Raw genomic sequence first — 14,695 nt, forward strand, 5'->3', positions numbered from 1 at the left:
TGTGGATGCCCCATCCATGGTGGCATTCAAGGCCAGGCTGGATGTGGCTCTGGTTAGCCTGGTCTACTGGTGGGTGACCCTGCCTGTGGAATGGGGGTTGAAACTAGATGATCATGGTCTTTTTCAACCCAGGCCATTCTGTGATTGATTCTGTGAATCAGAGCCTATCATTTCTCCTAACCAAGAGCTGGCACTCAAACAGGCAAATACATATTTAAAGGCATGAGGAGTGTTCAGAATAAATTAGCACCTTTCTGCTTGAACAGATGTAAAGCAAAACATTGAATTTGTCTTATCCAGCATTCCACAAGTAGAATACTCATTTATAGGCTGTGAGCTTCTAACTGTCTTCCATTATTGAGCTTCTAACTGTCTTCCATTGCACAAAGCCTCCCTGATCCCTCCAAACATAAAATACAAAACATATACAATAAGCTCCAAAAGCTAAAGAAAACAAAGACAAGAGAATAATAAAAAAACACCAAGCTCTGTACAGTTTCTACTTTTTTTTTACTATTTGTGTAATGATGGATAATATTTGGACTGCAACTTTTCTTATCCTATTGGTTTGTTTATGGAAAAAAAGGATGCAGGCTATGCAGGTGTTATGTCTGTAGGTGCTAGTACACATCTTCTTAACTGGAAGGGAAATTTTCCTTTAGGGAGAAGGATCTTCAAGATCTTTACGCAGAAGTGTTTTCAATGCCATTAGGCAGATTTAGGACTTGGGATTTCAGTAGGAGAAAAGTAGTGGTCCAGACTGTGACCTCTTTTCTTATCTGTGTGCCAAGATAAGTATGAATGTTTGCCTTTGCGACTGCTTGAATGTATTCCTTGAATGGCTTCAAGTTTCACATGCAGACTTTTTTAACACAAGCTCTATTATTTTAATCCATTGTTTTATTTTGATCATGATATCAAAGACTGGAAGTATTAAAGTTGGTCCTGGTCACCTGCCGTGTCCTGAAAGCTTGTTATGTTGACCGTACTCTTTTTTATTTCTTTGATTTAAAAATAAAATCCAGCACAACAAATATAGTATTGAATCCTGTACAAAGCAGGATTATGAGCTCTGTATGTTGTGTGCTTTAATGGGCCTTTCTGTCTTTGTAAAAATAAAGCTATCTCAAGCCAGCAAGTTTCGAAGGTAGAGCCAAGCTTGAACCAAACAAGAGAGTTGGCTTGGATCTCAGCAACAAGCGTAAGCCAAGCCAATAGACCTGACTGTATTCTCTTATGGACAGAAAAAATCAGGGAAGGGTATGCACCAGAAGATTATGTAGCAAAAAAACAAGGCCACAGTGTTCTTCTTTGCCTTTCCCGTCTTTAGTGAAAATAGAACTAAAGCAGATCTTGGGTCAAGCCATAACTGTCGTGTTCATCCTCTGTTTAAAGCAGAACAGAAAGACCATTTTTCTCTAATTACACCATGTAAGTGGTTTCACCCTGCTGGGCAGCTGAACTCCACCACACCGCTCTCTCACTCCTCCTTCTGAAAGGAGGAGAAAATACGACCAAAAGGTCTCAAGGGTCAAAATTAGTACAGGGAGACTGCCAGTTACCATCACTGGCAAAACAGACTCAGTGTGGAGAGAAAAATATAATTTATTGCCTATTGCAAACAGATTGGTGCAGTGAGAAACTAAAAGCAAAAGAAAACACCTTCTTCCCAACCACCCTCTTCTATCTCCTTCCTTCTCTCCAGTCAGTACAGGGAACAGGGAGTGAGGCTGCAGTCAATCCATAACAGTTCATCTCTACCTTCATGGCCACTCTCTGCCTCTGCTCCAACTGGTGCCCCTCCCATGGGATGCTGTCCTTCCCGAACTGATCCTACATGGGCTTCCCAGAGGCTGCAGCTCTCCAAGCACGGCTCCAACATAACTCCATTTCACAGGGCCCACAACTTCAGGCACTGCTCTACACAGGTTCCCCACTGGCAGCAGCTCCCCCAGCCCTCCTGACCCACTGCAGGCTGTCCCCCACAGCCTGCAGTTCCAGCCAGGTGTGCTCCTGCAGGGGTATCCACTTCCTTTAGGCCTCATCCACCTCCACACTGTGAACTCCTACACATCCTGCACATGGAGATCTGCTCTGTATAGTGCCCACGGGCTGCAGGGGGATAGTCTGCTCCACCATGGGCTTCTCCTGGGCTGCAGGGAGAGCTTCTGCTCTGTGCCTGAAGTATTTTCTGACCCCCTTCTGCACTGACTTTGGGGTCTGCAGTGCTGTTTCTCTGTTTCTTTCTCCTCTCCCAGCTGCTGCTGCAAACAGTTTCTCCCTTTTTAAAACCTCTGGCAGTGGCGGGTCCCTTTTGGAGCAGCAGGAGCTGGCTCCGATCTGATATGGGGCAGTGCTGGGTTCTGCTTGCAGGGGCCAACCTGATAGCCTCTCTGCCACAATACACAATACACACTGCTACAGATGAATAATGAAATTAACACATATTATTTCCAGCCTCTTCACTTGCAGCCTTTGTCTAAATGTTGTTGTTTTTCATGGTTTGCCCACATTACAGATCTGACAGGACCTGTGTAGTCATTTACTGTATATTCATTTATTCATTTATTCTGGAGATTTAAAAATCAAGGTGAAGTATAGTCACCAGCTTTCCCCTTTTTAAATCTTCCAAAACATGAATAGAAAAGATGTGTACTTACTGCCTATATCCTCCCACTCACCTTGGACTTTCAATATCAACTTCCAAAGACAATGAATGAGCTCTAAATTACTGCCCTTCAATACATACTTTTCAAGAACGAGATTCGGCTCATATCTCTTTCTTAATGCATTTTGTAGCAAGAGCACTAATTTCTTGTCCTTACAGGCCAGAACTTTGGCTGGAGTTGACCCAACAAGCTCAAGCTCCAAAACACTAGAAACAGAGATGAGACCTGATCTGAAAGTTATGCCTCTTTTTTTTTATTATGTTGGCCCACAATGTTAAAGGTGGATGTTGGTGTTAAGGCAGTAGAGTTTAAACACTCCCACCAGTATTCCATTAAATATTGTTGTAATCTGAAAGATGGCAGCAGAGGAGCAGTCACAGAAAATGGCATCTGGCCTGTATGCATGCATGGAGGAAAGTTATGTAATTGAATTCCTCTACGTAGAAAAAAATTGCACCCACTGACATTTATTGAGCTTGATGAAAAGTTATGGAGACCAAACAGTGGATGTGAGCACAGTGAGGCAGTGGGTGGTGCATTACAGCAGTGATGACGTTGGGTCACCTCTGCTGGTTCAGACCTTTACGAGCATGGCATGCAATGTCTTGTTCATTACTGCAGAAAATACATCAGATCAATAATGACGGTGACCATGTTGAAAAGATTGTGGGTTTTTTGTTTGTTTGCTTGTTTGTTTGTTTTCTGAGAACTTGCTCTGTCTAACAGTGTTGTGTTATTTGTATCTGTTGTAGTTTTCCATGGAAGTAAATAGAGACATTACTTCAGGAGCAACTCACATAAATATTTTAGCATTCCTTCCTTTAAGTCTATAATGAATGTTTATGCTTCTCCCTATTATCATTCTTAAGCAAAGTTATAGAAAGCATACATTTCACAAGGGGAAGATTTCCTTACAAAAGGAAGTACTATGTGGCCTTAATAATCTGAGACAAATGCATCTGCTGTTTTTTTAGGAGTTTCTACAATGGTCATTTTTTTTCCTAACCTTAGCTGCTGTATTCCCGTAATTATATCAGAAATTCCTTTTTATTATTATTATTATTATTAATTTCTAGCCTCTATGGTTCTTGAAAATATCAGGATCAAAAACCGGAAAGGAAATAAAAAGATCTTATGTATATTTTGCCTGAAGTTTCATGATTTTGAAGTTCTTGCTCTCCTGAGAGACTGACAGGAGAATATCTGTGCTTTAGAAAAGCCTAGCTTTCTAATCTCAGGGAGAGAAACTAATGGGAAACATCAAGCAGTCCGAGTGATCTCTGCTCTTTTTATATCAGGAGTACTCAGTGCACAGTCAGAGTTATATGTCTTAAACCTCCCAAGGTATTAACAAAGGGGCTTTATAGTGTAAGACCATAAGTTGCTAATTATGACAGTTATGAGATCTTTGTCTCTGCTGTGTTGAAGAATTACAAATACATGTTGTATTTTCTTATTCCTGTTTCCTTACCAACTGATTTAGATCATGGAAGAGAAAAAAAAAAAAAAAAATTAAAGAAAAAATCAAAGAAAACATAAGCAGACAGTAGCCTTGGTGTTGTTGCTATACTTACGTGGAAAGAAAAAAAGCAAGACATAATTGTACAGTTGAATTATATGTAGCTGTAACTGTCTCTTTTTTTTCAGTGTTATTTATTCTAAACATAAAAACTCAGTAATCTGGCAACTGCAAAGTCCAGACATCTAAATAGCACCATAACCACCTGTCCTGAGTAGAATCACTGACCTTTTCCTCCTTTTCTGCAGGACTGTCCTCCAGAAGCAGGTGATTTTCGTGCTCAGCAGTGCTCAGCTCATAATGATGTCAAGTATCAGGGACAGTTCTATGAGTGGCTTCCTGTCTCTAATGATCCTGACAACCCATGCTCGCTGAAGTGCCAGGCCAGAGGAGCAGCTTTGGTTGTAGAGCTGGCACCAAAGGTTCTGGATGGGACCCGATGCTACACTGAATCCCTGGATATGTGCATCAGCGGCTTGTGCCAAGTAAGAAGAGAAGCTCTATTCTGACATTCCCTAATGTATTCTTCCCTCAGTTCTCACTCATGTGCTCTCTTCTTCTCCATATAACTCTACCATTTGGGGGTTCTTCTTTTTAGTCATCCACTCTAATCATCTGCTCTTTTCTGTTATTTTGTTTGACATGCCTGCAAAATCAGCATATAAAATCAAGGATCAAAAGTTATTTTCTCACTTTATGTGTGTTCCTTGGTTTTTTGAAGGAATGTGTTCTTCATTTTTGAACAGTTTTCTAGTTAGCTTCAGTAACAGATATAGTTTGGAAGTATCCTAAAAAATAATTTCAGCTTTTGATTCTGATATACAAAAGCTTTCCAAGTCCAGCAAATTATGTTCTGTTTCTGGATTATTGCTCCACTTAAGGCACAAACAACACAGTGGTAGTTTTTTGTCATCTACAAGTCCAGGTAGATGACATCCATCGCCCTTCCCCCATCCACTAAAGCTATCACTCCATCACAGAATTTTTCCCAGTGAATCAGGAAATTGTGTCAGTTCACTGAACTATCATAGAATGGCTTGGGTAACAAAAGACTGCAAAGATCATTTAGATCCGATCCCCTTGTTGCAGGTAGGGTTGCCAGCCACTAGATCAGCATGCCTAGGGCCCTATCCTGCCTCTGGGATGGTGCATTCATAACTTGTCTGTGAAACTCATGCCAGTGCCACACTACCCTCTCAGTTAAAAACTTCCTCCTGACATCTCATATAAATCTCCCCTTCTTTAGTGCAAATTCATTTCTCCTTGTCCTATCTACCCATCTACCTGTCACTATCTACCCATGTAAAAATACAGTCTCGCTTTTGTTTATAAACTTTTAAATACTGGAAGTCTGCAATGAGGTTTCACTGGACTTTCCTCTTCTCAAGACTAAACCAGCACAGCTCCTTCATCTTGTCTTCATAGGAGAGGTGCTCCAGTCATCTTTGTGGCCTCCTTTGGCCCCACTCCAGAAGTTCCAAGTCTTTCCTCTGCTTTGTGCTCAAGATCTGGATACAGTAGTTCAGATGGGGCCTCACAAGGACACTCACCTCCATTGCCCTGCTAGCCACCCCTCTTTTGATGCAGCCCAGGATACTCTTGGTTTTTTGGGCTCTAAGAACACACTGCTGGCTCACATTAACTTTTTCATCTTCCAGGTCCCTTAAAAAAAAAAAAAAAAAAGGAAAAAAAAAAAGAAAAAACCCTAAGAAATTGATGGGAATAAATTTCTAAGCATTGTTTTCCTCTTTCAGGAGTTTTATCTTGAAATCCGTAGGTGACAGAGTTTGAACAACCATTTTTCTAATGAGAAACTTTTCTTAGGTATTCCTAACAATTTAAAATTTGTTTCTCCATGGATATCTTTGTTACTTTAGTAACCTTTTCATTCTTCTTCATAAAAGAAGTATAGAATACTTCAAGGCAATTTCAAGTTTGAGAAAGGAGGCCAGAATTATCTCCTGTCCACAATGAAAAAAGCCAGCATTTTAAAAACCTGCAAAATTGATTAATTTTAGCGACTATGCTCATCCACACCTGCTCCCTTTAGTAGTGGGGATCAGATTCTTACTTTGACAAGATTCAATTTTAATATGGCATATTATCTAACTCTGAAAATTCTTAGAGAAAGGAATTTCCAAAAAGAGATTCTTACCTGTACTGCTGTTTTACTTTCATGCGAGAGGACTGAAAGTACCCATCATTTGCCCATTTGATGGCAGTGTCAAGAAAAAAAGGGGCCTCTATGCCATTAATCCTCTGCAACACAGTCATCTTTTGTGTTTCTAACATTCTGTATTCATTTATAGGCATTCAGTCTCCCCCCATGACAGCTTCCACTAATGATCTTTTTTGTCTGCCAAGACTATCACAGAAATCAGGTTAAAACAAAGGAAAACACTGAGGAAAAAAAATCTAGGTATTTACACGTTGCTGGGTTTTCAGTCTTCTGTCGTTCAGCTATTTCTGGCGGCTGTTTATAGCTGTCATTTTTTGTTTTCTAAGCTGCAAGAACTCCCAAAGAAATATGCAAAAGGTGTAATAATGACTGTATTATTTACGCAAAAAGGATGGCTATTTTCTCCCAAACATGCAGAAGACACTGTAACAGGGACAGTCCTAAGTTTTTTTTCAGCTTAGCCCAGGCTTTTGGCCTGATCATGGCTTTGAAGTTTCTGATGTCTGCTCAAAACTTCTGGATATAAATGCTGAAAATGAATCTGTATTTTGTTTGGAGTGTACTGAAACCTAGATCCCTTCTGTGCAGAAAATATTTCAGAAAATACTGAATTTTGGCTTCTGATGGTAACCTTTTGAGCTGAACAGCTGTTTGAGCTTTTTGTCTTATTTTGTCATATACTCTCCATTTCACATTATGTGAATAGCAAATCTAAATTTTGTTTTGTTCATAGGTACCATTGTTCTGAGATTAGAGAATCAGCATGATGTTATTCCAGCCCACAAAAATGAGTGGGATGTAGAACTCACAAGTGTAATAGCCAAATGCTTATATTGCTGTCATGCCAGGTAACAACATTTTTGTGGCAAAGAATGGCAAGGAGGTGGGTATATGTTTACTGCGTGAAAGAATCTGCATTTACATTATTAGAAGTTCACTCCCCAGCCCTGAGCTATCAGTTTTCCACTTTATGGTCCAAGAGAGATTGGCACCACTGCAGAGACATTTTATTCTATTATTTCAGCAGAAACAATACCTGTTTTTACTCCTAAGGAGACAAGCTGTCTAATGTGGATAGTGTGCTTAATCAGCAGCACACACACCTCCCTTTGCCAAGTCAAAGCATTTGGGGGTTTACAAAAAGAAAAAGGAAAAAAAAAAAAAAAAAAAAAAAAAAAAAAACAGGAAAAGGAAAAAGAAAGAGGAATTTGAAAGAGCTATTTGAAGACCTGCTACAAATATCACAAAGCCATCTATGTTCATGTATCTCCTTAGCATATCTAAAATCCTGAGGTGTGTGGAGTGACACAGAAGGATTAATGCTATGTGAAGCTGGCAAAATGTCCACTGGCGGGGCTGTTTTGTGTGTCTCCCTCAAAACCAAAACGTAGTTTTTACTGAAGACACTGACACGTCTTCCAGTTGTCATGAAGATCTGGGACAGTGTGAGGATCCAGGTCTCTTAGGTAGTCTCCGCTGTTGTCCCATTGGCACTGTGTGTGTCTTATTGTGGTGCCATCATTCTCTTACCCTACAGAGAAGCAGGCTGGAATACCATGTAGACTAAGAAGTTTCAGTAGTAGTCTGGGAGTCTCTAAAGTCACCAGGTGAAGTCTATCCCTTGACTGCCTGAAGCACCAGAAAGCCCATGCTGGCTCTTAGTAGCATGCAACTGGATCCTCGTTTATCCAGCCCAACAGAGACAAGTCTCCTCAACAAAATAAGTCTGACTATGAAGCTTGTGCACCCAAAAGAAAAGAGGTCTGAGCATCAGTATCAAGAATGCCATGAGGTCATGCAAGAGCTGACAAAGGACTGCAGTCAAATATGATGGGTCACAAGACGTAACTAAGTGCTTTTACATTTTAGTGTTTCATAGTCTGGGAGAGTGGGTGCAGAAGGCAGACATCTTCATGGAATTTACTTTCATTTCTCAAGAACATCGTTCTAATACTTAAGGATACTTAAGAACACTAAAGGAGAACACTTAAGAACACTTAACCTTAGGGTGTTAATAAGTTTAGATTTATAATGGCCTTCACAGTCATCTTCTGCTGTAGTATTCTCACTCTCTTTCACAAAAATATTCCCCCTTGGAAATGCTAAATAAACTAACCATTCAGATTATATGTATTTTATAGAAAATCAAGCATTTCAATAATAGCCTGCTATAGAGCACTACTCCCTAAAACAAGTTGAACAGAATGAACAAGTTAAGTTTTTGTTCTCCATCAGTGATAGCACGGGCACACAGAAACTCATTCTTACTCTGGCAGAATGTAGGCAAATGAACCCAATTCAAAAAAAAAAAAAAAAAAAAAAGAGAGAAATCTGAGTGAGATGGATCAGGGAAGACAAATAATCACAAAAGCCTCTTTTCTTAGATGGCAGGTTCCATCTTTTTTATGTAGGAAGATTACTTAAAATGAAATTTGCCTATAAGGATAGGAGTTGCCTTGTTCCCACATCCAAGATTTTAATGTATCTATAAATCCTCATTTAGCAGTTCCAGCTTTTAAATGGATTTAATTACTTCTTTTTAAATCATGGGTGGTTTCAGAATGAGGTTGCATTTGTTCTTTTCCCTGAGGGAACCTGAGAAATAGGCATTTCTCTTGAGATCTTTCTGCTGTTAGGTGTCTTCTACCTGTGTGCTTCTAGGGCCGTGGTTGAATCACTAATTCAGTGGTTTGTGCTTTGTGTTAAATATGCTGGTGGGGTAATGTTCCATTAAGATCATCGTCTAGGTTTAAAAATAGTAATAGCAGAGAACTGTGACTGGCCTGAAATGCTGAGCTGATGGGGCAGATACCAGACAGGATCACAAATCAGTTCCACCAAATTACCGAGTTGGCCAGCCACATGCTTATTGTGCAGGATGGTGGATCTCAGTCAGAAAAGTAAGGTATTATTTTTATAAAACTTGGCTAGTGATCAGTGATTAGAGTTTGTTTTGCTGCCTGAAAAGTTGTAAGTTGTACTTGGCTCATGTGCCAAACAAGTACATTGATTGCACATGTCACTGGGCCTACTTCTACCAAGCACAGTTATGAATTGCACTGCCATTGTGAAACGCATCCTGCAGTTTTCAATTATACCTGCTGTCTGTGTTATGGTGGCAACTAAATTCTGCATGACATAGGAGGATGCCTGGACCTTGAAGCTGCACAACAGCATGCCTGTCACTTAATGGTGTCAAGTACAGAGGCAAGCTGTACTAGGTAAATGGTGAGGGTGGTGACTGTCAGCACAAGGTGTAGGTGGACCGAAAGGCAGATAAATCTGCAGCAGGGGCTGAAAGTCCCTATATCACAGACACCAGTCTGGTTCCAGCTTGCCGTACAGCCTCGAGCTTGTTCATTCCACAATAATTTAAAGAGTACAACAGCTCTTCACTTGGATTGTAAAATGGTGTTTTGGACCCAGTTGAAACAGTGGCTCAAATCCAAAACTTTCTTCAACTGAGCAGTGACAATCTACACAATTCTCAGATTGAGCCCCACATTAGTATGGATGTGAAGGGCAACTTTGTTTTTCTCAGATTCTCAGAACTACTTGTGTTTGAACTGCAGACATGCCCTTTGAAAAACAGAGAGATTTATTTATAATTGGCTAGATTTGCAAGCTTTCTTTATTACATTATTTCCTGCCCAGGGTTTCTTAATACTGAATAGAAATGATTATGAAAACTTCTTACTTCAGGGCATTTCCAGACTAGCAGGGCTGAAGTAGAACCTGTCATTGCTGGTCCAGTTTTATTTCTGGAAAAATCTGCTGAGCTGAGGCAAAGTTCAAGTCCAGAAGGGGAATACATACACACATAACATTCATGCATGCACTTAGTGAGTTTGTTCCAATCTCTCTGTTGTTGGACTTTCAGCTGAAAGCCTTTAAAGTGTACATAGGCAGTTCTGTTAACTTGTTAACTTTTTTTTCCTGCAACATTTCTTTTTCTGTAAAATGAGTCTTGTAAAAATTAATTTCTTTACGTACCTAGGAGTCAGGAATATCCCTTCTTTTCTATTATGCCAACTTACTGGATGTCAGTGGAGTAAAACTGGGATTGGGGGAGAATCAAACTCAGCATGGAGTGTGGGACTTCAGCCTAAAATGTAATATGGAATCTTTACCTCTGAGCTGAGCTGTGGTATCTTCTGCCAGAAAACAATACAGGCTCAGCCAACTGAGGATTAGATGTTATTATTCTGGCTTTTTGTTGCTAACTTTTTTATGCTAAACCCATAAGGAGAATAGAAGTTAGCCAACTTGAGAGTATATGCTGTCAGAGGATGAGATGGTCAAGAACTGGTCAGGGAGCTGCTGCTAGCCTGTGATTTCCTCAGTACTCTGGTACTGCATGGCTGACATCTTCCACACACCATGAAAAGTCTGAGACCTCCAGAGCTCTACTTCATCAGCTTCTACTGCTGTTTGGGCATTTAACCACAGCTTAACAGGGACACCTTTAAAAAGAGCTTCATCCAAAGTCTATCGGACTTATAGGTGCATTTACTTGATTTCGGTGGGGTTTGGATTATGCTGTCAGGGAACTGAATGGTGTTGCTTCTGACATTTTGTGTGGCAACAATCTGCTGTTCAAGCCTCTGACCACACTTTGACTATTTGAAACTCCAAAGATTTCAGTGTGGAAAGTCTGTGCTTCATTACCCTGCTTAAAGTGAAGGAAGAGTAAAGTGTAATAAAAATGAGTACGAAAACTGCTTACTTCAGAACATTTCTAGACACAATGGGTTGTAGTAATCCATTTTTTATTCCTGGTGGGGGCTTCCTTCTCAGCACTTTATGGATCGAAAAATACTTCATTTCCCTAAACCCCCCAGGATATATTAAGATTAAGACTAGAATGCACTGGAAAAGGAAGTTTCCATCCCACAGAAACTTCAGAATTTCAACATTGGTTCCAGTTTGAAACTCAGATGAGAATTTGACATTTCAGAGCTTTTCAGGGAGTGAAATATTCCTCAGACCTTTGATTCACGAATGTCAGCATTTATTTCAATCTGTGTCCACCAAGCCATTGATCTGAGCTGTGGACTGAAGGCACAATATCCCTATTCACTTCTTTGCCTGCTAACCCAGCTGCTAACCCAGCAGTGTCTTCCTGGAACTTCTTTTCATGATGAGTCTTGAACAGTTTCTAGTCAAATCCATCAATAGGTCAGTGGTCTGCTGGAAAAGTAGGCTTTTCTAGTTCTGCTGCCTAAGTTAACCTACTTTTTCTGACAGATGGATCTCACCCAGTGGGCTATATCTTGAGAATCATCCATTGCAATCCTCATTCCAAAACATATTCTCTGTGTTTTGTTCATACTGCGAGATGTTGCAAGAAACAACTATGCCTTCCATGCTAATTTTCTGTTCATAGAGACATTATTATTATTCCCCTCATAAACAGTACTTCAATTTTTCTATGTCCAACTTTTTATTTTCATAAGAGTGCAGCCTGTATACTACTTTCTTGTAAGAGCTACTAGGAAGCAATGTAAGAGATCTGAAGCAATGTTTCTAATTGTGAAGCACCTAGGAATCCATTGCTAATACCACCGAGCTTTTTGGTGGGTGTAATTATCTCCACATGACTGAAGAAGGATTTGCTTCAGTAATCAATGGGGGGAGGAGGGGAAGGTGAAAATGTAAGTGGGGAAGTTTTAAAGTTGGATTTTATTTATTTATTTCAGGTATTAGTTCAGCTAGTCATAAAGATTATTTAATAAAAATGCAACACATATTCCCAGAGCTCTGGATATCTATTAGGACAGACAATCTAATGGTGCTAACTAAAAATCTGCCTACAAACCCTGGGGAGAAAGTAAATTTATTTCATTTTATCAAAGTATACAGTTATTTGAGGGATTTTACCAAGCACAGGAAGATGTTCATTTTCTCTAAATACTATTTAAATTTTGCTATTCACAAGAGATTGCCATTTTGCTTAATACTTCCATTGGAATACAACTTTTTCCATAAAATAAGGATTTTTTTATTTTATTTTATTTTTTGCCACAAACTGGCAATAGATATCTGTTTCAGAAAGAACAATGAACTTCAGTATAACTTTGTTTAACATCTGAGATTTTCCTAGTGGTTAAATCTACTAGTTGTGACCTAGCCCAAAATAGCTGAATTTATAAATAAACTTTAATCAAAGCACAGACCGTACTAACGTGTGAGTTGATGATTCAGAAAGCTAAAAAGCCTTTAATGTCATAAAGGCTGTTTGCCTCATACCTGTGTTTCATGTCCAGCTCTTTTCACATCCAGGCAGTTCACATGTTCTTTTCAAAATGGGTAAAACCATGTGGATTTGGACACCATTCTGGACCGAATCATTGAGTGAATATAAACTATGTTATGGACAAGTATGAAAAGGAATTTTGGCATTTCCACTGATATCTGTTATATTCAGGAGAACTATTCTCATTCAAAGTGCTAGTGAACTCAGCTAATGCACTTGAAGGAAAGTCATCTGATTTGGTGGCATAGTGTCAGACTGTTTACATACCACGCAAATCATATTTTTCTTTACAGAAACAGTCATAAAAATGAAGCAAATCACTTGTAAAAAATGGTTCACTCCATGTATGATATTCAGAAAAATAAATCTTACATGATATCCCTGACAGATTACATATATACCTGTAATTGGAAGATTTGAATGGAGTAGTCACAGTCAAGACAATCTTAACTTGTGTTCAGCTACTTAAGCATAATGTGCCATGGTGGTTTCAATATGATAAAGTACCTCTTTCAGTCTTGGTGTGACCAGTTTTTTAGAGAAATGTATCATTTTTGCATGACTATTACTCCCTTAGCCTTCATTAGTTCCTCTGGAGACCTTATATTATAAGGTAAAAGCATGGGGGTGTTGACCCAGTTCTGGATGAGTAGAAATGGGAAAAGTCAAACTTGAATTTAACCTATATGGTTGAAATTCAATTAAGTATGATATAAATGTGATAGATAACCAAGGAAAATGCTGTTGTACCACTAGTAAAGTAGTGATGTTAGAAATGTTATTTTTAGCAATGAATTTGCTAGTAGGAAATACCAAGTATTAATCAAAGCCTACATTTTACAGGCAAATGCGGAGGAATTGTCAATACCACAGGTACAGTGAGCTGTAGCAGTGATCTCCAATTGTGCCCTCACAGATTTGCACAAGTAAAACAAGTTAGTCTGAATGTTTAAGTACGCAAGTTACACAGCTTTTAAGAGCCTGGAGGATAAGTACCCTATATGCTCTTAAGTGTTTCTGAGACTCAACTCTCTGATTTTAACTGAAGCTCACAGATGCAGGAAATTTTAAAGCTGAAATATGCACTTTATTTTAAATTCCCTGTGTATATATATTCTCCCTGGCTAAGAGACTTAGCACAAACTTCTTAGAAGCTGAATTTATACACAGTTACTTTTTCATTGCTTACTTTACATGCCAGATTGCTAGAAGGCTTTTCATTTTCTGAAATGTATGAAGATAATTATAAACTGTATGAACTTGCATAATTTCTTGCATTTCATCTATTTATGTATAAAATTTATAACTTGGATCCAGAATTCAAAGTTCAAACAAGAGACTGATATTAGCAGTTTGCACAATAAATTTATATCCCATTTATTGAGTTTCAAATGTATTACATTATAAATTTATATTTCATTCATATATCTTGTTTGTGAATTCAGAGGCCTACATTATCTATTCAAAATTTAGAATTTTGAACAAAACCATTTACACGTAAGTGTAAAACCAGTTTCAGCATCTGATTCTGCGTTCTTTTGTTTTGAACATTCCTTCTTTTATCAGTTCTTAAACAAAGTCTGAATGCAGGCATTGACTGTGTGGAATGGGATTATTGTCAGACATAATTAAAACCACATGGCTTTTCCAACTGTACAGCAGGTAAAATTTCCCTGAGATCTCAGACATGTTACTGTCATCAATCTTTGTTTCTCTGTGTTGCTCATTTGTTTTATATATCTGCTCTCTGAGTCTCTGTCTTCTTACCTACTTTACAGATATTACTTTTTGAAACTGTAACTGTAGTTTCTGATGGACCCTGACCACAGACTGTTGACAGTGCAAGGAAAAAACAACCCCCAACAATACTCCTTTCTTTCTCTGTACTGCAAAAACTATTGAGTACTAACCTGCTCACTATCTAATGCCTGAAGCTCCAAGCCAGATTTACTCAGCCTCTTTCTTTGTTAATGTACCTTATGGCTCTCTAGAGATTTTGAGAGAGAAATTTGGTGGTAATTAGTAGCAGAGATGGATCAAGCAGTCAGTAAGTAGATGCCTATTTTGAACTA

The 14,695-nt window shown here is 39.0% G+C and overlaps 1 protein-coding gene across 1 annotated transcript in view; it reads left to right on the plus strand.

Moving 5' to 3' along the window:
* The window catches only part of LOC140263875 (ADAMTS-like protein 1), a 93,935-nt gene that overhangs the window by 40,798 nt on the left and 38,442 nt on the right, over positions 1-14,695 (plus strand). Inside the window, exon 5 of the mRNA XM_072359187.1 lies at positions 4,437-4,673. Coding sequence (XP_072215288.1) covers positions 4,437-4,673 — 237 coding nt within the window. The remainder of the gene's footprint in view (positions 1-4,436; positions 4,674-14,695) is intronic.

The sequence above is a fragment of the Excalfactoria chinensis genome, chromosome Z (assembly GCF_039878825.1).
Source record: "Excalfactoria chinensis isolate bCotChi1 chromosome Z, bCotChi1.hap2, whole genome shotgun sequence".
NCBI lineage: Eukaryota > Metazoa > Chordata > Aves > Galliformes > Phasianidae > Excalfactoria > Excalfactoria chinensis.